This window comes from Vulpes vulpes, chromosome 6 (genome assembly GCF_048418805.1).
Source record: "Vulpes vulpes isolate BD-2025 chromosome 6, VulVul3, whole genome shotgun sequence".
Classification (NCBI taxonomy): Eukaryota; Metazoa; Chordata; class Mammalia; order Carnivora; family Canidae; genus Vulpes; species Vulpes vulpes.
In genome coordinates, this window is record NC_132785.1 from 62917191 (window position 1) to 62941216 (window position 24026).

At 54.6% G+C, this 24026-nt stretch overlaps 1 protein-coding gene across 3 annotated transcripts in view; it reads left to right on the forward strand.

Annotated features, from left to right (window-relative positions):
- RIN3 (Ras and Rab interactor 3) overlaps positions 1–24026 on the forward strand; it is a 102346-nt gene that overhangs the window by 11847 nt on the left and 66473 nt on the right. Inside the window, exon 2 of one of the 3 annotated variants that reach the window (XM_072761172.1) lies at positions 19303–19510. In XM_072761172.1, the coding sequence (XP_072617273.1) occupies positions 19303–19510 (208 nt within the window). Of the gene's footprint in view, positions 1–19302; positions 19511–24026 lie in introns of those variants that run through there. The other 2 variants (XM_072761170.1, XM_072761171.1) reach the window with 2 other exon arrangements.

Here is a 24026-nt window from a genome sequence, read left to right on the forward strand (position 1 = left end):
GCAGCCTGAAGGCCGTGTACATGGAGACGGGTCTGTCGCCTCGTAAAGACCGCGATGCCTTGTCTCTTGGCACTGCTGCAACACAGTAGCGCAGACTCCAGGGTTTAAAGCAAGAGAAGTGTATTGTGTCAAGTTCCGGTTCCAGAGGCCAGGAGTGGGACAGGGAGGGAGGTATCCCGGGGCTGCACGCCCTCGGAGATGGGGGGGACTCCTCCTTGCTCTCCCCGGCTTCTGGGGCCTGGGCCGTCTGCTGGGTTCCCAGCCTATAGCTGTGCCCCCACCTTGGCCTCCTGGTGTCACGGCCGTCTGCCCCACGTGTGTGCGTCTGTCTGTTCTCTTGAGGAGGCCGGTCACACTGGATTCAGGCCCATCCTGCTCCAGAATGACCTCATCTCAATTCATCACATCCACAACAGCCCCCTTTCCAAATAACGTTGCATTCTGAGGTGCTGAAGTTAGGGCTTCACCATGTCTTCTTGGGGGACTCAGTGTGACCCATAACAGGTTAGAATTTCCATAGAGGAAAAAAAAAGTCCTCCCTCTGCCCTTGCCCCTCCTCCCTCTCCTCTCTTAAAACACACACACACACACACACACACACACACGTAGGTGACCTGTGGGGAGGCTCAGTGAATGGCTTTTGGGGCACCTCTGGGTTTGGGGCTTCAGAGGCTCCCCTGTAGTTGCCATGAACATCATCCCCCCGTTTGCCTCCCAAATGCACCCCTCCTCTGACAAGAGCTGGCAGAGGGCAGCCCTGCAGCCATAGCCATCCCTCTGGAGGTGTGCTGGTGCTGGTTTGGGCTCCCCAGGGGCAGGTGCTGCGGTGGCTCCCGAGGTGCACTGGAGGGCTGTGCTCGGTGCCCGCCACACGTTGGCAGCTGTCTCTTCACCCAGCAAGTCCCCATCTGCACATAATCCTACTAGTGCTGTGGTCCGGAGGCCCAGGTCGGAGCACCCGGGGTGGGGGGGCTCACAGCCATGTGCACGGTGGTGAAAAGCGGGGGGCCCTGCAACGCACACCTGCACCCCGAGGCCAGTGGATGCCAGGCCCTGCCTCCTGGTCTCAGTTCTTGCCCTTCACACAGGGGACTCATCGTGGCCTGGTGGGTGCCACGTGTTTTGCAGTGCGTGGCCTTGGTGATTTCACTGTTTAAAATGTCCCCAGCCAGCAAGCCCTCGTGCTTTCTTGAGCCCCCAAAGGCAAGAACACTGCGTTGAAGGCCTTGCAAGGAAGCACGAGCATTTGGGAAGCTCCTTCGGGCCAGCTACATGTGTCGCGCGCAGGCCGGGCCCTGAGCTCAGAATTCGTGCATCAGGAACACATATTAAGAGAAATGCACCTGAAGAGGGTTATGGACTGATGAGCTGCCGAGAACGTGTGAGCAGCGGCTCCCGGGAACCTGAGCCCCATGCTTCCCCTGCACGTCACGGTTCAGCCTTGGCTCAGCCTGTGTTCACGGTGACTTCACAGAGCGTGACAACCACAGAAATGAGACTCGGCTGTAGGTGCGTCATGTAGACGTGTTGGCCCCCCTGCACTGTCCTTGCTTCTGCCGCTTGCACTTCATGCCTCTGACCAAGAAGTGCTATTCCACGCATGCTCTGTCTTCGTGGCACTCAAGGCCCTGGGACACGCACTGTCCCTCTGGCTCCAGGCCATGGCCCTCCCCCCTCTGGTGACATTCAGGACTGGGGCAGTCTCCACAAAGGGGAGGGGTCCGTGCTATTTCATGTTCTGTGATTCGAGGAGAAGAGTCTGTGCAGGGGTGCCTGGTGGCTCCATCAGTTGAGCGTTGACTCTGGGTTTCCGCTCAGGCTACGATCTCAGGGTCGTGAGACAGACCCGGGTCAGGATCCACGCTGGGCACTGAGTCCACTTGAGGTCCTCTCTCCATCGGCTTCTGCCCCCCACATGTGTGCATGCACACCCGCCCTCCCACTCGCTCTCTTGCACGCTCTCTATAAAATCAATAGGTGAATCATTTTAAAGGAGAATCTTTGTGGGGAGCAGCATGGTAATCAAGGCAAGTGAAAAGCAAGGCTCCTTGGTGGTCACGGTATAAGTAGTAATCACGGCGCTTACGCCCGCAGGCTCTACATCAGGCCCTTCGCTCAGAGCTTTTTTGAGTTAATTGTCCCAATCCCAGAGGGCTGGGGTCACAATGCCCAGCTCACAGATAAGGAAACTGAGGCCCAGCGAGTCACTGAATCTGAGCTCTCGGCAGAAGAGCCAGCACCTGGGTCCAGCTTTGTCTGAGCCCTGAGCCCCGAGCCCCAGTCCCTGCATCCCAAGGACCTAGAGCATGCTGGGCCTGGATCCTTGAGGGAACGCTGCACCCCCCCAGCCTTCTAGACCCCCTCGCCTCCCACACCCCCTGCCCCGCGGTTTGGCCCAGTGGAGTGGGCCAGGTGGACAACCCATCTGTGCCTTGTTACTCCCTAGCAGGGCCCGCCCCATAACCCAGGCCTGGGGTTGCAGGGACATAGCTTAGCTGGGCTGGGCTGCTGTGTGCCTGTCATGCCCTGGGGCTTCGCTCTGTCCGCCTCGGTGCCCCCGACGGCCCCAAAGGGAAGGAGCCAGCATCCATGGCTTCCTGCAGCTCCGGGTCTTGACCACTCGGCACTGGGGACCTTGTCCACATCAGGTTGGGCACAGTGCACAGCGCGGGTGTGATGGGGACCGGTGGGCAGCGGGGGACGCGGACCCACAGGAGACGCAGCCCTGAGGGTGGGATTTCCCGCAGTGATTGGGACATCCCTTTTGTTCCTTGGGGGGTGGGGTACCAGTCGGGAGCTGGTGGCTGCCCAGAAGTACCGGCGGGTTGGGCTGCAGCGTCCACGTGACTGCTGATCCCCCAGGAGAGGAAATGTGGTCACAACTGTTGGGTGGGTTGCCGCGTGACTCAGTGTCACCAGGGGTGGGAGGAACGGGATGCGGCGATCGTTTCCTGCAAGGTGCTCGGGGCACAGCCCCACACGGCCCCCGGCAGAGCCCGAGGGGAGGTGGCCACGGTAGTCAGCACTGCATTTGGCCCCGAGCCCTGGGCCCGGCTGGGCCCGCCCCCCTGCAGCTTAGAAACAGGGTTTGCCTTGTCAGAGCACACCCCATACTATGGCCATGTTTCACCTTGCAGCCACCCCCCAACATCGTTGGGTCGGAGAACGAGGCCCAGAGAAGGAGGGAGACCTGTCCAAGGACACACAGCAAGCCTATGGCACAGGGTGGAACAGGCCCTGGCTCCCACTTCCCATACCCCTGAGCTGTCGGGGTGACGAGTGCCGCCGGGCACTGCTAGGGGAGCCCTCATTGAGCTCCATGCCAAGTCGAGTCCGTCTTGTCCCCACTATGCGCCGTGGGGTCAGTGTTCCCCTCACTCGCATCTTCCAGGCGGTGAGAAGCCAGGTTCCACGTGAGATTGGGTCGGAGGCTCAGGGCGAGGATAGAGCACTCCCAGCAGAGGTCCTCAGGGGCCCAAGGGCACAGAGGGCCCCATCTGTCTGTCAGGGGCCTCATGACCCCCAGGGGTCATGACCCCCAGGGCTGGGGTCCTCCCGCCCTGCCCCGCTGCCTCTCCCTCCCCAGCCTCGGGTCAGGTGGGGAAGGGAGCACCGTGCCCTCCCTTCTTCCCCAGATGATGGAGACTCAGTGAGCAAGTGGGAGGCAGGGCCAGAGGCTGGGGTCACGAGGCCAGGGTCATGGGGGCTGGCGCTCCCGGAGGTAAGGAGCTGCCAAGAGCAAGGGACGCTTCCTCCCAGGACCCCGCAAGCTCTGCTCCTTGTCGGGGCCACCCTGGGAAGGACCAGGCATCAGCAAGGTGAGCAGGGACCACAGGGGCTTCGCGGAAGCCGAGGAAGGGGTGGGCTGGGATCCGTGAGCACATCCGGACCCAGGGCAGCCTCCTGGGAAGGGGCCCTCAGTGCTGCCACCTGTGATCTGGAGCACAGTTTTGCCCTCCAAGAGCTTTCCCAACACAGTAACGGCAAATGACAGTGACGCTCAATGTGCATATAATTTCCTTTTCATCTTCTTTCTCTCTTCTTTCTGAGGAAAAACAAATCCCCCACATAGTGCTCGAATTCACACACAATGGTGTAAAGCTGTAGACCTGTGGTGTCCAGGGCCTTGGCCACCATGTAGCTGCTTTACAAGTTACATTAATTAAAGTGAAGTAACAGGGGCACCTGGGTGGCTCGTGCCTTAAGTGCTCGACTCTTGGTTTCAGCTCAGGTCATGACCTCAGTGTTGTGGGATCAAGCCCTGCATGGGGCTCCATGCTCAGGATGGAGTCTTCTTGACTCTCTCTCTCTCTCTCTCTCTCTCTCTGCCCCTCCCCCTGGCACTTTCTCTCTCTTCAAATTAATCTTTAAAAAATAAATAAATAAATAAGATTCAGAAACAGTCGCACCAGCCGTAATTCAAGTGCCTGGAGCCACCGGCAGCAAATGGCGAGTGCACTGCATAGGGCAGACACAGAACATTCCATCATTGCCCACCATCCTTTGGGGCAGCATTGTTTTCCCTGGAAGCCGGGAAAACTCTACTGGCTGAGAGATAATTTTTGGGATTGGGTTGGTCCCTTTGGACCTATTTTGTGCTAAGTGTGTCTGTCTGGCCTGCCTGGCAATTTGGCCCTGTGGGTATGAGGATGGTAGTTCCCGTTTTTTCCAGATGAGAAGGTGGGAGAGCCTTGGGTGAGGGTGGGGCCGGGTTGGGTCCATCCCCAGGGCAGAGGCCCTGCCCTTTGGCTCGTACCTGGTGGCTGAGGGATGGCCAGGCAGGGGCCACAGCGACCCAGCCACGTTCCTGCTTGTGTGCCGTAGTGTCTGTGACAGGGCGATGCGGATGAGCGTCACACTGGTGCCCCCTCTGCAGACTCACGATTAGAGGGTCAGTGGCCACTCACGGTGGCCTCCAGGAGGGCTTGCTCACAGGCATCCACGCCTCCGTTTTTATTATTCCCCTGAGGTCCTCGCTAACTGTTTTTTGCCTTCCATAAAAGTGTAGGGCAAAGGGTAAAGCAGGAGAAAGAAGTCACTTAATCCCAGGATCAACCACCACGGCGGGAGCAGTCGATGCTTGTGCTGCAAGGAGCAGGAAGGGCCTGGCTCTCCACATCCCCCCGTGGCCTGGTAAAGCAGCCTCCCCCCTGCAGCCCCTTGTGGGCTCTGGGGGCCTGCATTTCGGACTCCGGGTCACCCTCCGTGTGAATTCCGGCGTCTGGCTGCTTTTCCCATTTGCCTCTGTCTGCCTTGTCTTGTCCTTACTGACATGCACGAGCCTTGTGTTAGCCTGGGCAGCGGCCTCTCGCAGGTTCTGGGGTGAACTAGGGCCTTCTCGCCCTGAGGGCATGACTTTACTCTCTGAGTGGTATCTGGATGAACCGCAAAGTCTCCATTTTAATGCGGTCACAAGTACCAATTTAGTTAAGGTTGGCACGTGTGTGCTGCTTTACACGTCTATTCATCAGCTTGTGAAGATACTGTTTTCTTCTGGGAGCTTTTTGTTTTGCTTTCCACATTTAGGTCAGGACAGAGTCTCCCTGGAGCTGATTTTTGTGTGTGGTGAACAAGAATCGAGTTTCTTTTCTGCCCACATGGATACCCCATTGTCTCAGCACGTTTTGTTGCAGAGATGGCCCTTTCCTCAGTGCCCTACTGTGGCTGTGGAGGAATCGGGACTGTGCCACGTGTCTGTGTGTTTTTGGACTATTGTGGTCTGCTGACCTACACGTTCGTCCTGCACCGAGACTGCCTTCTCAATAACTGTAGCTCTAGAATAAGCCTTGGTACCCGGCAAACAAAATGCTACCCCGTTCTTCAGGTGTGTTGGGGGGACCCTTGGCCCTCGGCCTCTCTGCATCCCTTCTCACAGAACACCTTTGGGAGTCCAACTGGAATTGCAGTGATTGTTTTGATCAGTCTATGTAGAATTCATACCTAGACGCCCCATGGACAGGATCTGTCCTTCCCTCACTTCTCATCCTGTATATTTATAATGTTCACTGTTTCATCTTATACCATAAGCAGGAATCTGGAGGGATTTGGCAGGGTGGGTCAAGAACGTGGACCGTAGACTCGGAGACCACCAGGGTTCAAGTCCCAGCTCGGCTGCTTACTAATTCCATGGCCTTAGTGCATTGCTTGACTTCTCTGTCTCTGTTTCCTCCTCTGTAAAGTGGGAATGATAATCAGAGTTATTTTATGGGGTTATTTTAAAGGTTAACTCTAGCTAACCTAGAGCAATGCCTGGTGGACAGAAATGTCCAGGAACATTATTAGTTCACATGTGAGTACGTAGTCTATTCACAGGATTCAAAATATATATTTTTGGGATCCCTGGGTAGCGCAGCAGTTTGGCACCTGCCTTTGGCCCAGGGCGCAATCCTGGAGACCTGGGATTGAATCCCATGTCGGGCTCCCTGCATGGAGCCTGCTTCTCCCTCTGCCTGTGTCTCTGCCTCTCTCTCTCTCTGTGTGTGTGTCTCTCATGAATAAATAAATAAAATCTTTATAAAAAAATATGTATATATAAATTTTTTTGTAAAGAGTTATGGTGAAAAATCCTTCCCACCTTTGTTCCCTATGTGCTCATGCCCATCCTTGCCCAGCTAGTTATTAGTTCCTCATATCTTCTTCCAGAGTTTATTTATTCAAATACAAATAACCTTTTTTTTTTTTCTCCAACCAAGGAACACAGTATACATACTATGCTGTAATTTGCTTTTGTCGTTCGACCACACGTCCTGGAGACCTTTCCAGATCAGGATATAGAGGGCATCTTCATTCTTTTTTTAACCATTGCCTCGTGTCCATCTCCTTCCCTTGCCCCTTCATCATGGGCATTTAGCTTGTTTTCAGTCTTTTCCCCATTGCAGACAATGCCACACTGGACCAGGGAGCATCTTGTCTGTGTGTCGTTTTGCACACATGCAGCTCTATCTTTGTAGAGAGATGATTCCGTCTGCATCAATTCCTCAGTCCTGTTGGCGGCATTCTGAGAGAACGTGGTGCCGTGCCGCCATCCTTGCTAATACAGCTTTGTGAGGATTTACTAAGGAAGTGCTGATGTGAAAAAAGAAAATTTCATCTAGCACCTATTCTGTGCTGAGCATGGGCACACAGCAGATGCGACCAATGCTGGAACGCGGGGTGGGGGTGGGTGGGCGGGGAGCCGGGTAGCGGCGGGCAGTGTCGTTCACCATTTGATTCCACGTCTGTATGTCACAATGCAGTGAACATCTTTGTCCATGGAGCTTCTTCGTGACTTTTTTTAAAAGACTTTTAAAAATGTATTATTTATTTGAGAGAGAGGGAGAGAAAGGGAGAGAGGGAGCAGGAAGCCTGCTGCTCTGTGGGCTCCATTCCAGGACCCCGGGATCACAAGCTGAGCTGAAAGCAGACACTTAACAGCCTGAGCCACCCAGGCGCCCTTATTGTACTTTTAAAATATCTCTGAGCTCTAGAAGGGAAAGGACCTACAATGCACCATCTTAGCCAAAACAAGGAAGCAGGTCCCTAGCTCTGCTTGTGCAGAACCCAACTCAGCTCAACATCTGAAATCCCCTTAATGAGAACTTTTCCTGTTTTCAAAGTTACAAAATATTTTAATTATTTTTTGAATAGGTGATATTATCACATGGTTCAGTTTGAAAAGGTACACAAGGTGTATGGTGATCACCCCCCACCGCAGCCTCCCAGCCTCCACCCACGGCACCACTGGATCTCCCCCACGTGTCTTTACAAAGAGTGGCCTCAGCCCATCTCAGCATACATGTCACAGATGCACACGGGCCTGCCCACAGCCCTTGGGGACCTGGGTTCTCTGTCCCCACTGCCTCCAGCTTCAGTTCCAGGCGGGAACTTTGTCCCCCAAAGATAGGTCTTCTCCAGCAGCCATCTCCATGTTCAGTGACGTTTCTAAGAATGGGGGAGGGGCGGGAAGGGAGGGAAGCATCAGCTGCTCTTTCACTATGTGTGATTATTCTTGTGATTGTTATTATGGTAAGGCTGGAATTGTGTCTGGTCTGTGGCAGATGCTCAGTAAATACTCATTGGATAAATGAAGGGATGCTAATAACATCATTGAACGTTTGCCGCATGCTCGGTACCATCCTGAATTCTTTATGGCGATCTCACAAGGTAATAATGCGTATATTTCCCATCTTAAATGTAGGAAAATTGAGGCAGAGAGCCTTAGTCACTTGTCAAGGTCTCCAAGCTGGAACTCGAATCCAGGCTGTGTGGTTCCCTGAGCCTAGGCTTAACAGCCCTTGTCATCATGCAAAACCTAACTGTACACAGCGCTGTGAAAGAATTGGTGTTATCACCTACGGGCTGTGACCTGATGGGAGTGAACAGTCCTAGCCCAGGGCTGGCGTGGGGGAGGCCGTCCACAAGGCCAGCAGGCTGAGTCAGGTTTGGCTGCGTTCAGTGGGCCGGCTGGCATGGGGACAGGGGCTGGACCCGTGAGCCAGAGCAAGTTACAGAAGGAGGCTGGACGGTCTTGGCCCCAGTGCCCAGGAGGCTGTGGGTGTCCAGGGCCCTCAAGAGCCCGGATGCTGGGCAACTGTGAGCCAGCAGGCAGAGCTTCTGAGAAACAGGGTCTAGGGGCAGGCCTGGTACAAGGGGCACCGCCCCCAGGGGCTGCAGCGCTGGGTCGGGTGCCCCCATGGCTTGTCCAGGGCCCAGTAGCGGCTAGTCTGAGCAGGTGGAAGCCTGAGGGGTCAGCCCAGAAGGCAGGGCTGGGAGCTGCTGGGGCCTGATGCACCCCAGGCGACAGAGGTCTACAATACACACAGGTGTGGAAAGTTCGAAGGCCTTTGACCTGCTAGACCCCTTGATGTGGGCTGTGACGTGCGAACTCAGACAGCCTGACCCGTTCTCAGCACTTCCGGGGTCCGGAAGACCTGCTCAGGCTGACTTCCCCTCTGAGAGGCTGTGGGCAGGGGCCCGCAGAGCTCCGTCCCTGGCTCCCCGGGGCCGACCCCCAGGACCCAGCTCTAAAGCTGCGCTCCATGCCCCCCTCACCATGGAAGGCCTTTTGGTATCCCGGTAGACAGAAACCCGGGAACTTTCTCACGACACGGTTTTCCAAACACTGTCCTTGGGGCCCCAGGCGGCAGCAGGAACACGCAAGAGCCTCATGTAGTTATTTAGCTTGTGAAACCGGGCTAGTGGCACTGCCGTGTGTTTGCACGTTACGTGTGTGAGACATCACGATTCTGAAACTGGCTACTTCTCCTCCACCCCCACGGGGTGGCCGTGGCCGGCCTGGAGCTGCGTTTCTGTCCCGTGTGCTCCCAAGGCTGTGCCAGAGGTGGAAATCCGGCAGCAGCTGTGGCTCAACTTCCACACGTCGAGGGAAAGGCATCTGGCAGAAAGAAAGCCACAGAGAAGAAGCCAGGCCGGCCACCTGCTTTGTCTCAGGCTGTCTACTGGGGCAGAGCCAGCCCGGCAGGAGCAGAAGCTTTCAAATGGCACCTAGCCAAGAGTCAACTGTGTCCAATCGTGGGATTCATAGTGCTGGAAGGAGCTTTCGTCCCGGGTCTGATCCATCAGTAACCACACAGCCCAGCTGCTGCCTGTCTCCAGTAGAGTCCGTGGCAGACATCACAGTGGGTCCCAGCATTCTTTCTCTGCTGAGCCTTTAGCCCAGCAGTCTAGGCAGTCACTGCCAATCGACTGGGGTCGTGTGGACATCCAACCCGCGTTGCCATCCCAGACCTTGTTCATCCTTCTCATTTGCCTGAAGCGGCTGCTGAGCCTAAAAAATGGAAGTGAGTGACCCAAGATCACATAGTGAACAACAGAACGAGAATGAGGTCTCCTTGAGTGTGAGCTCAGTGCCGCTTCCTTTGGATCATACCTGATGAACACAGCATTTGTCATGTCGCTGCTCATCTCATAAACTTGTTCCCTCCCTTCATTTCCACAATGTGATCCCAACCTCACAACACACACACAAAAGTTCCCACCATTTCCCCAGATGGCTGCATATGTCGCTGGAGAAAAGCTGGTACCATCTCCAGTCATGTTAACAGAGTAGAATGTCGGGGATCCCTGGGTGGCTCAGCAGTTTCGCGCCTGCCTTTGGCCCAGGACACGATCCTGGAGTCCCGGGATCGAGTCCCGCGTCAGGCTCCCGGCATGGAACCTGCTTCTCCCTCTGCCTGCGTCTCTGCCTCTCTCTCTCTCTATGTCTATCATAAATAAATAAATAAAAATAAATCTTAAAAAAAATAGAGTAGAATGTCTATATTGATGGAAACGGTGGTGATGCTTCTTTCTTTGCTGCTCAGGGCACACCTGGGGAATCACTTCCCTGTTTAGGACGCCACACTTCAAAAATACAAACACAGAGGAGACTCCGAATGCTGAGAAGGATAAAAACAGTGCGATGAGGGGGCTTAAAACCTCTCTGTAATTTACAGTCATTGATTTGTTGAAAGTTCAATGGGGAAAGAATAATCTTTTGGCAAATGGTGCTGGGACAACAGGATATCCAAATCTGAAGAAAGGAGGTTAGGCCTCTACCCTCACTCCAGAGACAAAAATTAATTCAAAATGGAACAAAGACCTGAGTATAAGAGGTGAAACTATAAAACTCTTAGAAGACAAACTCATGGTCTTGCATTAGGTCATGGGTTTCTTAGATACAAAACCAAAAGTACAAGCAACAAAAGAAAACACAGATAAATTGGACTTCACCAAAATTTAAAAACTTTCATGTTCCAAAGGACACCTTTAGCTTTTCGCTAAAAGGAAAGACGGTCACAGAATGGAAGAAAACATTTGCAGACATCTTATAAGGGAGTTGTATCGAGCATATATAAAGAACTTATAGGGGATCCCTGGGTGGCGCAGCGGTTTGGCGCTTGCCTTTGGCCCAGGGCGCAATCCTGGAGGCCCGGGATCGAATCCCACATCAGGCTCCCGGAGCATGGAGCCTGCTTCTCCCTCTGCCTATGTCTCTGCCTCTCTCTCTCTCTCTCTCTGTGACTATCATAAATAAATAAAAATTAAAAAAAAAAAAAAGAACTTATAGCTCAATAATAAAAAGACAACCTATTTCTGAAACAGGCAAAGGATCTGAAGACATTTTTCTGGAGAATATATATATATATATATATATATATATATATATATATACACACATATATATAGTCAGTAATTAAAAAAGATGCTCAACATAATTATACAGCAAGGAATGCAAATGCAAAGCACAGTGAGATACCACTGCATACCCATTAGGGCAGCTATAAAATAAAGATGGGCAATGACAAGTGTTGATGAGCATGTGGGGAAATCAGGACCCTCCCAGGCTGCCACTGGGAATGTGAACTAGTGTAGCCGTTTGGAAAAACAGCCTGGCTGTTCAAGATGCTGCATGTAGAGTGGCCCTGTGTCCTGGCAATGTCTTTCCTAGACATACAAGAGGATTGAAAACAATGTCCAGACAGAAACTTGCATGTGAGAATTAGCAGCATTACTCATGATGGCCCCAAACTGGAAGCAACCCAAATGTCCGTCGACTGGTGGATAAGTACAATGTGGTGTGTTCATGCAGTGGAATGTTACGTGCCAAGAAAAAAGAAGTGAAGTGCATATATACCCTGTGAGCTGTAGTAAAATGGTTGGATGCTAAACACTATCCCAGGTGGGAAAAAACCTTAAAACTGAAGACAAATGGGGAAACAGACTTAACTGTAGAGAAGACACAGAAGATCATCAGTGGGGAGCTGGTTGGCCAATGGGTGAGACAGGTGACAGGGACTGGGAGTGTGCTTATCTCGATGAGCACTGAGTGGTAGGCAGGGGTGTAGAACCGCTCTCTTGTGTGCCTGGAACTACAACAACACTGTGTGTGAACCAGATAGGATTATCCGGAAGGCAAATCTCTAAAGGCCGTAAGTAGACTAGTGGCTGCCAGCGGCCGGGGAATTGGGAGGAAATAATGACTGCGTCATGAGTACAGCATTCCTTTGGGGTGATGAAAATGTCCTAAAATTGTACTGATGGTCATTCCAAAAACCATTGAATTGTATACGTTAAGATGTTGTTAAAAAAACCAGATTGCTCCGTATGCAAACACACGGAGACTGTGTGCGTGAAACGCGCAGCTCAGTGCCCGCCAAGGAGCACAGCTGATCGAAGTTCTGGAGTGGCCTCGTGCTGGAGTGGGGCTTTACCCCAGTGTGGGAGGCCTGGGGGGCCGTGGGCAGCCTTGTCCCTGTGGCTGAGGGTTTCCATGGGGGCAGGTGACAGGTCCCCAAGGCCGCTCACAGGGTGGGGAGCAACAGGAGACGAGACTTCAGGGGAGCACGTCTCATCTCTGTAGAGATTGAGAACTGCTTCCCTGCGTGGCTTGTCCGGTGAGGTCCCGATGGCCCTGCCAGGAGGCGGCTTCACACCCATGGTACCCATCTAGTGGGACGCGACAGAGGGGGCTCCGTGTTAGGGACCAGTCGAGACAGAGGGCATTGGCTCGGGAGCTCGCAGGGCCTGCGGGGGGGATCACTCGTCATCACCTCAGGTCTGCCTCACTGTCCTGGAACGCCCCTGGGCCTGACCTGGGTGACCTGGTGCTCAGGAGCAGGGTGTCTCCGCATTGCCTCAGCCCTGCCCTCAGCTTCCAGAGCCGACTTTAGCACACACACGCACATGCACGCACGTGCACACGACTGGAGTTTCCCGTATTCGAGGCTCTGGAAGAGGGACCAGGCTCGGGGCCCGGAGACCTTGCGGCCCACATGGCTTCGGCTCAGGACAGGTGCTGGCATCCTGGGGGAAGGGGCATCGGCGTGCTGTGTTTTGGACACGTGGGAACCTGGGGACATAACAATGCCCTGAGTCCCCATAATTGAGCTGGGTCAGATCCCGTCATTTCCCCATGTTGCTTCAGACCTCCTAGAACAAATCTCCGCGTACTACAGAGGGCTGAGCCCCTCCACAGCCCTCCCTGGTCTTCCCTCCCTTGGGTGGTGACCGCCTTCCGGGGTTGGCGTGTGTGCATCCAGCGACCGCACACGTCACTGTCACATCTGTTCTTACATCCGAGTCCTTCTGTTCCTTCTGTAATGTGCTTACTTTACTCAACATCGCGTTTGTAGGATTTTAAAGCCTCTTCTTTTAATGTGATTTCAGACCCCCAGAAACGTTGCAGGGTCAGTGCAGCACATTCCTCACCCAGAGCCACCAATTCTTGACCTTTTGTCACATCTGCTTGTTCCCGCTCATTGCTTCCCCCAAACCTTCTGAGATCAGGCTGCAGACACTGTGACTCTTGAACCCCCTGTATTTTAGTGGGTGTTTACAAACACGAAGATGTTGTCTTACCTAACCTCAGCACAGGGCCCCAAATCAGGGAACAGACAGGATTCTAATTTAACCCCGTAGCCCTGGTTCCTGCCATTTAGCAGCTGCATGACAGTCGCGGGGGGATGGACTCACAACCTCTGGACCCGTTCTCTTATGGATGATGTGGGTTGGTCCCGTCCTCTGGTCGTTGCAGACGCCACGGCACTGTCCTCATTGTCCCCATGTGCCTCCTGGGGGGCTGCCGGGCCTAGGCCACGGTGTCCCCAACTCTCTGGGCTTTTGCCAGTCACTTTCAGAGCAGGGCCCCATCTGCCTTCCTGCCTCCCTTCATCCTCTTAGTGCTCTGGCAGCTTTCAGGGGGCTGAGCCATGGGTTCCTACTTATCTCAGGCCATCTTGCACCTTGCTGCTGTAGCAACAGGTGTCCCGGGGACAAGCAGGGCATGACTGCATACTGGTTACCGCAACTAGAACAAAAACCCATTTAAAGTGTCACCATGCAGCCAGGTGCCGCACACTTGCACACGGCAGGTGTCACCAGCTCCGAGGCACAGAGAAGGAAACCAAGGCCTGCAGGGGTCCAGTGCCTGCCCTTGGTCCCTTGGCCAGGCAATGGCAGGGGGTGGGACAGACACTGCTGGAGTCCGGTTGCCATATGCTGTGTGGGGCATGTGAGTGGCCACTGACCCTCTACCATGAGTCTGCAGAGGGGGCACCAGTGCAAGGTAAGGTTGATGTTCCTTCCTGCAACATCTCACCTCCTCCCACACACCTGCCCTTGGGTTTCTGGTCCCTTCCTGTCTGTGCAGGATTCATTTCCCCGAGGGACAGTTGGCACAGAGGACAAAGAAAAAGATGGGGTGTTGGGGGCAGCAAGGAGCAGCCGTCTTGTCTCACCCTGGGGTGTGAGGTGCAGCTGGCACTCAGGGCCACCAGAGTCCCAGGCAGGGCACCTGCCCTCCATGACCTCTGGACAATCCTTTCCCAGCTGGAGAGACAGGTACCAGCTTGAAAGGGAGGAAAGGGGGATCCCTGGGTGGCTCAGTGGTTTGGCGCCTGCCTTTGGCCCAGGGCGAGATCCTGGAGTCCCGGGATTAAGTCCCACGTGGGGCTTCCGTCATGGAGCCTGCTTCTCCCTCCTCCTGTATCTCTGCCTCTCTCTCTCTCCATGTCTATCATAAATAAATAAATCTTTAAAAAAAAAAAAAGGGAGGAAGGTCTCCCTTCCCACCCAGCCCGTGTCACCTGTGTGCCCATGCACCTTGGACACAGCGACTGCACTATCCCGTGATGTCTTCCACTGAAGCCACACCTGGCCCCTGCAGACCTGAGAGCCGGCGAGGGCATCTCCATCTTGATGGACACCCCCTTGGTCTTGACGCTGGGGTTGGGATCATGGGTGGGACTGAGATGCCCTTTGCCGGTCCTGTCCTTCCATCCCACAGTCCACTCGAGCCCTGGCTGAGTCCCCTTCAGGGAGGCTCATGCTGAGGCATCGCCAAGCTGCCTCCCTGGGGCTGGGGCCCTCATGGCTGGGAAACGTCTTCACGCCTTCCAAAACGGGCAGCGTCAAGCCAGGCCCTCCACCTGAGTGGTCACGCAACTCGCTGAGCCCACACGCCCTTGGCCAGCCTCTCTGCCCAGACCAGAGCTCTCCTCCTGGCCCCTGTGACGGGGACCCAGGCCAGGCCAGGGCTGTTGGATGTGCCAATTCACCCGTTCTCCGGGGGGCTGGTGAGAAAGTACTCCAGATACCCTGGCCGCTGGCTCTGGGCAGGTCCCTGCAGCGCGGGGTGAGGGTCTCCCGAGTGTGACCGCTCTGCCTCTGGGCGGGCAGCCCGGGGTCCAGGGCCAGCCAGCCTGGTTGGAGCTCATGAACAGCCCCTCTGTCCCCTAGAGCTGCTCTAAAGCCTCCGAAGTGCACTGCTTTTCGCCAACCGTGCTGTTTGTTACCCCGGCTCCTGTGGCTGCCCTTGCAGGGCCTTCAGCTGGAGTTTGGCGGCCGACGGGGAGGGCATGAGTGCCCAGGTCAGCTGCTCTGCCAGCAGGTACCAGTCAGACAAGGAGCAGCTGAGGCTGGGCGAGCTTTGGGCCTTGCTCCGAGTCACAAGAGCACTAGACCCTGAAGGAACAAGGTGATGGACAAGTGCACCTGCTCTGACCGGGCCCAAGAAGGGCGGTGGGACCAGCCCCTCTGACCCCTGAATCCTTGCCGACTCCAGGCCCTGGGTCACGTGAGCTCCCTGGGCGCCCACCTGCAAAGTGCCCAGGCTGGTGACAGAGCTCAAGCAGAGGTACAAGTGCCCAGAACCGACACTGTGTCCGACTTTGTCCCGGGGCTGCCGTGACTGGCCTGCCTGGACATGTCGGCTCTAACTGCCAGGAACTATTGCCGGACCCACATGGCATGTGAGCTTGCAGGTTACCTCTGGGGCCAGGGGCTGACTTGTGCTAAGTCCCAAAATCAGCACTACAAAGTGGAGGAGTTGTGGTGAGAAGAATCCCAACAGGAGGATTGGAAGGATAGAAAAACAAGAGTTAACATGTATGGAACTATGCTGAGCACTCAACCCTCCTCTGTCTCGCTGAATTTTATAATAACCCTATCAGGTGAGGGTTCTTATTACCTTTTTACAGATGCTTAAACTGAAGCCCAGAGAAGTAACGTAAGTGGCCAGAGATCACATGGTCTGGGCTCAGACTCCGGGCTTCTGAACAGGTCTTGAGGGATGGGGGTGACTTCACCCCCAGCAGCGTCCTGTAAAAGATTTTAGCCATGCAGAAGATTGAAAGAATTTTGCAGTGAACACCCACCTACCCACTACTTACCCTGAATGCTTTTGCATATTCAATATATTACATATCTACCTGCCCCTCTTTCCGTGAATCCATCCTTCTTTTCTTTTCTTTTCTTTTCTTTTCTTTTCTTTTCTTTTCTTTTCTTTTCTTTTCTTTCTTTTCTTTTCTTTTTTTTAAAGATTTTATCTATTTTTTCCTGAGAGACACAGAGAGAGGCAGAGACACAGGCAGAGGGAGAAGCAGGCTCCATGCAGGGACCCCAATGTAGGACTCGATCCCCGGACCCTGGGATCAAGCCCTGAGCCAAAGGCAGACACTCAACCACGGAGCCACCCAGGTGTCCCCATCTTTCTTTTTTATTATTTTTTTTCTGTAAAGATTTTATTTATTTATTCATGAGAGACACACAGAGAGAGAGAGAGAGAGAGAGAGAGAGGCAGAGACACAGGCAGAGGGAGAAGCAGGCTCCACTCAGGGAGCCCAACATGGGACTCGATCCTGGGACTCCAGAATCATGCCCTGGGCTGAAGGCAGGCACCCAACTGCTGAGCCACCCAGGGATCCCCCCATTTTTCTTCCTGAATGCATTTCAAAGACTGTCTGGACACCCACGACTATTTTATTATAGATATCATTGACTATGTCCAGTATTTATTTAAACAGTTAAAACAGTTCGGTATTTACTTACTATTCTTTTTATGGTTTCAGTGTAAATTTACATGCGATAAAATGTACACTCACACGTCTCACGGTACCACTTGAGCATCACACGCGTGGACTCACACAGTATGTATTTCCGTGCACCTGGCTGCTTTCACTTGGCTTCTGAGGTCCACCCATACAGTTGTGCGGATCCGCGCTTCCTCTTCTACTGGGGACGCACCGCTGTCTGTGGTCCATTCTCCCCGATGGACTCCTGGACAGGTTCAGGCTGTGATGAGTAAAGCTGCTGGAATATTCACGCACAGGTCTTTGCGTGGACATACACCCTCATTTCTCTAGGGTAGGTTCCCAGGAGCAGGATTGGCTGGGCCTACGGCAGGTGTATGCTTACGTTCCTAAAAAATGCCCCTTTCCCCAAGTGGTTCGTGCCAGTTTACATTCTCTCCGATAATGCGCCAGTTCTACTTACTGCCCATCCTTTACCAACGCGTGATTTTGTCAGTCTTTTTTAATTTCAGCCATTCTGGAGTTTGCATCGAAGTATCTCATTGTGGTTTTAATTTGCATGTCCCTAATGACTAATGATGTCGTTCACCTGCTTACTGGTCACTGATACGTCTTCGTGGAGGTGTTCTCAAACCTTGTGCCCATTTTTAAACATGAACTTGTTTGTTCTCCGTTAGATGTATGCTTCGCATGTATTTTCTCCCAGTCTATGGTTCGAGTGTTCCTTTTCTTCATGAGGAGTTTTGATGGGTACAGATTTAATTAGTTTAATTCACCCATCTTTCCTTTTATGGTACTTGCTTTCTTGGTCCAATCCACTAAACGTGTGCCTGCCCATTGGAGAAAATGTCGGGAGGAGGTAACAGGGAACCTGAAGGTATCAGAGGTGGACAGGGCCGCTGGCCGGAGCGCAGGTGGGCACGTGCAGGTTCTACTGAGGTGGTGGAGGGCAGCCTCTTGTCGGGGAGCTTACGATGTGGGGGGAGGGCTCAGAAAGCAAATGTTTTTCCATCTTAGGAGACCAGATGGGATACTTTAGGCAGTGGGAGACATGGAAAGTTTTGGAGCAGGAGAGGACGTGATCCCAAGGGAGGTGGTACAGTCCACGTGACACCAGAGCCCGGACAGTGTTTCTCCTTGGTTGTCCTGTCCCCAGGATGCAGGGGGGACTTCCAGGGAGCTGGGGGCAGGGAGCAGCTTCATATCTGTGGATCTTTGCAGACTTTCCGTGGCTCAGGAGCCACCCAGGCCCCTCAAGGTCTTGGTGGGCCCATTTCCTGCTGAGGAAGCTTGCATGTTCTTGTGGTCCGGTCCTTCCCTGGAAGCCCAGGGAAGCTCTTCATACATGGATTTAGGATCGACGCTGTAAGGGGCTCCAGAATCCCTAGAGGGATCCCCACACTGCCCCTTCCAGCCTCCCCTTGCCCCCGCCCCCACCCTCGCCCCCACCCCCACCCCAACACCTGCCAGCCCCCAGGCTTTCTCGAGGTTGCCCCAGGTCGGGTAGTTCAAAGTCCTCTGCTGTTTCCCAGATGGCTGCATCCTTGCTACGGCTCAGCACAACCCAACCTGCTCTAGTTCACTCGTTCTGTCTGTTATCTGACCCCTCTCCTAGAGATGAGGTTTGTTGTCTTGGTTTGGTTCGGTTTGGTTCTTACTCTTGTTCTCTGCTCTAAGCCGGTTCCTAGAACAATATCTGCAGGAAATGTTCATATTGTGAGTGAATAAGAGACAGACCCCCACCTTCCCCCAAGAGCTTGTTGGTCTGTTTGATCATGGCCTTAATCCTAAGGAGAAAATGAGGACCTTTGTCCCCAGGACCCAGGCTGTGCCTAGGGCTACCCAGTGAATGGAGGAATCTTCCAGGCCACCCCCTGGCCGTTGCACAGATGAGAAAGGACTCACCGAGGGCTGAACCTGGTTGGGCAGAGAGGAAATGGGAGCTGTCACTCCCAGCTGCCCCAAGAGTCCAGGCTGCTCCTGGGAGAGACCCCCCACCAGGTGGGACGTTTAAAGATTCTCAGGAAGCCTTCTGGTGCCGCATGGCTAGTGGCTACATCCTTGGACAGCACATGTCCACCTGGTTGGCAGTTATGCGGGTATAGACATATCTAGGAGTCCGTCTAGATGTGTATACTAACAGCTCGTACATCTCACTGTAAATTGCACTTCAATTTAAAAGTTTTTTTAAAAAATCCTCCTCAGAGCTCTGCCCAAATGCCCCCTGTGTTTCCCTGAAGCCACCTTGGGGTAGAATTGACCACTTCTGGTTAATTCTTATTATCTTAACAATCCTTATTATGTTTTCTTTCAGCCTGTGCCTCAGCTGGTTGTTTCTGTGTGTATCCAACCCATTCCATCATAAGCACCCTATGGTTGCATATGTTTTAATCCCAAAGGGCCTCTGGCTTCACAGATGCTAAATGAACAAACACGGTTGAATTGACTCTCCGCTGCATGTGCACGGCAGTCAGGCTGCCTGCAGGACAGGGTGATCATTTGATTTTGTTGTCAGTCCTGTTCCAGGTGTTGGCAAAGAAGAGGGAGAGGAAGAGGAGGAGGAGGATGTCATGGGGCCTTGTCTGCCAGTCAGCCCGAAGAACTGCCTTCCCCTGCGAGGTATTAGTGTCCTGGAGAAGCTCATCAAAACATGCCCGGTGTGGCTGCAACTGGGTCTGGGCCGGATGGAGGCAGCCAGGATCCTGCAGCAAGAGGCGGCTGGGGTGAGTTGGGGTCTTTTTATTTCATAGCTGATATAGGGCAGGCACAGCTGCAAGGGGCTTCCAGGCTTCCACCCCACCACTGCTGATTGGCTTTCCTTTCTTGGGTTTGTCAGCTTTTTGACTGGGGTGTATTTTCCAGAACTCGGGAGTGAGAGACAGGTGAGATGTCTGGTTTCTGCTCTGGAGAGAACAGCGGACCGCGCAGCCAGCGTGGCCAGTCTGGGCACTGGGGCACCTGAGAGGCAGGATTGACACTTGGAGACGTCTGCCAGGTGTCAGGGAGCAGAGGGCATCAGAGCCAGAGGGGCCTGAGAAATTATTTGACACCCCTCCATTTGACATATGAGAACAATGGGCTCTTGCATTGAGCCAAGGGGATTTAGAGTTTCTGAGGCTCACTTTTCTCACTTTGAAATGGGGCCGTTAAGGAAAGTGGTTTGGTCCAGGCTGTCTGAATAGTACGGGGGAAGAAGGGTAGGTAGATAGTGAAATGTGAGTCAGAGCCCATCAGATGCCACCCACCCCCACCTGCGCTGGGTCATACCTGTTCGAGCACCCATGTCCTACCTGTCTGCCCTCTGCCAGGGCCCCTGCTGTACAGCGTGTCAGGCTGTGTGTACTGTGCTGGGGAACAGTCCAGGCTCCCAAACACACGGGGCTCAGCTGGCCAGGGGCTTCGCTGACGTCGGACAGGATAAAATCCGTCACGTGCCGATCACGTGCTGCGGAACCTGAGAATCACCTCCAGCAGAGTTCTGGCCTCGCCGTCCCACGGGGGCCCCACCACAGGGCGTGGGGACCACAGAGGCCAGGCCAAGACCCAAGGGGGGATCTCCTGTGCGTAGGGTGCCAGGGGCCACCCCCCAGTCTGTGGGTCCCTCTACAGGGATAAGCAGGGAGGGGGCTTCAGGGGAGGCCGGCTGGCCACAGTCCTCAAGGAAATCAGGTCTGTTGTTTCGTCCCCCGCCCCACCCCGAAAAGGTCTTCTGTTTTGAGTGGACAGGGCTTCAGAGCAGATGATGAAACATGTGGAAAATAAAATCGGGACTCAGGCCATCAGGCCAGCGGGTGTCCTGGCAGGTGATCCAGGCTTGCAGCACCAGCGTGCCACCCACCTCCCTGCTAGGTTCTCAGGGCATCTGCTTCCCCCCACGTCGGGGGTACAGCTCAGAAACAGACCCGAGTACAAGCTTGTGACGCGAGGGTAGCCGTTCTCTGGGCCTTTCCTGGCCACCTGGAGGGTGTGTCCTGGACATGGGCGTGAATGTGGGTGGGCCCCTCGGGGGAGGCAAGTGCATCTCCAGGGCAGGCTGGGCCAGCTAAGTCCTCAACCGCTCTGCCCTCTTCAGAGAGTTGAATGTAAGCCCCCCCTAAACTGTGCCTCTCTGTGAGAATGCCGGGTGATGTCTGGGGTCACCCCCGAGTCCTTGTGAGAATCCTGAGGCTGACAGCGCTTTTGCACCCAGCTCACAGGTAATGAGGCCGAGGCCAGGAGGTGTGCCCTCAAAGCGGACCCGAGATGAGGATTTGAGTTCACGTGGTTTATCTGGGAGGTGAGCCCAGGAAGCTGGCAGGGGAAGTAAGACAGGGAGTGGAGGCAGCTAGTAAACGCTTGTGACCATGCAGGCTGCCCCAGGTGCGAGCGGAGCCGGGTGCTCTGGGAACCAGCGAGGAGCATGCATCTCCAGGCCATCCCACCCCCAAGGCTAGAAAGACGGTTCAAGGCTGTGGATTGTGAGGACTCTCGTTGTCATCCCTTGTCTCTACCCTGAGTGTGAGAAGATCTGACTCTGGCCCGAGATGCCGAGTTCTGGGGTGATGTGGGCAGACTTCCTGGAGGAGGCAGATGCTGAGCTGGGTCCTGTAGCTTGGGGCAGGGGTGGGGGCAGGACTGGGATGAGGGAGCTGAGAGGATCTATTAGGGGGTGGGTGGGGGCGGGCCAAGCCCCAGAGGTGGGCCGAGCTGGGCTGGGCACATGGGGCTGGAAGGCAGCGTGACGTGACGGGGATACTGGAGTTGCTGAAGGGCAGAGCCACTGCATGTGTGTGTCTGAGGATGCAACGGTCTGAGGATGTGGAGGGTCTGGGGACACAGAAGGTCTGGGGATGCGGCAGGTCTGGGGATATGGAGAGTCTGGGTGCACAGCAGGTCTGGGGACGTGGCAGGTCAGGGACCCAGCAGGTCAGGGACGTCGCAGGCGCGGGGATGCAGTGGGCCTGGCTCCGATGGCCCCTTAGAACAAATTAAGGGTGGCAGGGAGCATAGGGCTGCTTCTGGGGAGCACAGGAAGCGGGTCCCCACCACCTGGGAGCTGAGCGTGGCCAATAGGAAGCTTCCTTAAAGTGACACCTGTGTTCTGGGAGCGAGAGCAGCTCTGCGGCTCTGAGGGGCCAGGCCACCCTTAGGAGCAGGGGACCCAGCACCACGGCAGACGAACCCCGTGTGGCCTTCCCTGCCCTCTGCCCTCACCCTGACTCCTCACGCCTGTTTTCAGGCAGAAACAGAGCCCTCCGTGCCCGCTCTGCTGAGAACAGTTGGCCAGCGTCCACCCAGAGCTGTACTTCGTGGTCTTCTCCACCCGCAGTGATTTCTGTCAGGTGGTGGGTGTTGCTCAGGTCCTCACAGACGGCCGAGGAAGCAGAGGTACAGAGAGGCTCACTCCCTTGCCAGTGAGAGCAGTGCCCGCAGGCTGTGACCCTGGGGGGGCCCTTAGCCGGCAGCTTCCTCCGGCACAGCCAGCGGCCTGAAGCTCAGCCAGTGCCCTGCTCGTCTCGCTTCTCAAGTTGCACTCGCTGGGGCGGCCCCCAGGCTGTAAGAGCTGCGAGGCCTTCACCTTGGACGCCCTTGGCCTGGACACCCCCCGCCCCGCCGGATGGGGAAGCAAATGGTCAGGGGACCAGGCGTCCAGCTCCTTTGTCCCCCTAGTATCTCTGTGACCAACCCCATCCCACCTCCCTCCCTGCAGCCTGCTTCTCTGATAAGGTTTGGGAACATACTGGCCCACGTTTGGTCTTTGTGTGTCCAGAAGCAAGGCAGTCAAACAGCCGCCTTTATTCATTCTGCACCCAAACGGTGGGGTTTTGTTTTGTTTTTGTTTTTAAAGCTTGATTGTAGAAATGTTAGATTTACAGCAAAGTTGCAAAGATAATTGAGGGAGTTCCCAGACACCCCTCACCCGATTCTGGCTGCGGGCACCTCACGCTGGTAGGATATATTTGTCACAGTCACTGAGGCCACGGTGACGCACCTGTGTCAAGGAGAACCCGTAGCTCCTCCCTCATGGCCTCTCCCTGTGGCTGCCTCTCATGCAGGGCACATCTTGCATGTCATCATCGCGGCCCCTCGGGCCCCTCCTGACTGTGACAGTTTCTCAGACTTGTTTTGTATTTCGATGGCCTTGACGGTTTGGAGGAATAGAGGTATTTTGAGGTACTTTGGTCGGGGGGAGGGGTCCGTCAGTGGGATTTATTGATGGTTAGACCAGAGTTTGCAGTTTGGGGGAGGAAGACCCCAGCAGTAAAGTGCTGTGCTCATCACCTGGCATCAGAGGTGCCGACTACCTGTGTGACTTACTGCTCCATGCTCATGTTGACTTGGGGCCCCTGGCCGACCCCCTGCCTGCCAGGTTCCCCCTGTGCCCCCATCTTATATGGCACAGCCCACCCTCAGGGAGTGGAGCATCCTCGATGATCTACGTCCATTATTTGGAGTTCTTCTGCACAAGAGATTTGTCTGTCCATTTATTTATTCGTGCCACCCTTTACTTGTAGCAGCAGGGTAGGGCCGCATGGATACTGCTTTTCTGCTTTGGGTTGTGATCCAGCAGTACCTTAATTATTGGGTTACTCACGTTGTTCCAGCTTTGGCCATCGGGCGCTCCTTGGGCTGTTTCCTGTGACCCTCTGACACCTGCCCATCGTTGCATGGGTGTGAGTGTGTGGTTTTTGGAGCGCTTCCTTACTTGCTGACACTGCATGCTCCAGGATTGTCTTGTTTCTGGCCCTGGTCCTGGGTCAGCCATTTCTCCAAGGAGCCCTGGTTCCTCTTATTAGAGAATAACATGAGAAAGCAAGAGAAATGGTGTCACATGTGTTCATCACGGCTGTAAAGCCACAGAGTGGAGGACAAAAGATAGCTAAGAATGGAAGAAGTCTCCTGTAAGATCCCTTTTTGTAGCAGGGGCTAGCTCAGGAGCTGGGGTAGCCTGTGTGGTGATACAGACCCACTGGGTAAGTGGTTCCAGGTACTTTCCCCAGGTGTGAGCCCAGGGAATGCCAATCCCATTCGAGATGAGTTGGGTAAAAGCATCAGCGCAGCCCCTCTCTTGCCCCTTCAAGGACTGGGGTCAGGGAGGAGGGCGCAGCCTACAGCTCCCTGGTCCACTGCATTGGGCACCATCTCTCATCTTGCCAATAGCCCTGCAGAACAGGGGGCCGGCTTCCTATTTTATAGGCGAGGAAACTCAGCTGCGATGGTAAGGAGCCTGCCCCACGTGGAACGGCTGCTAAACACTAG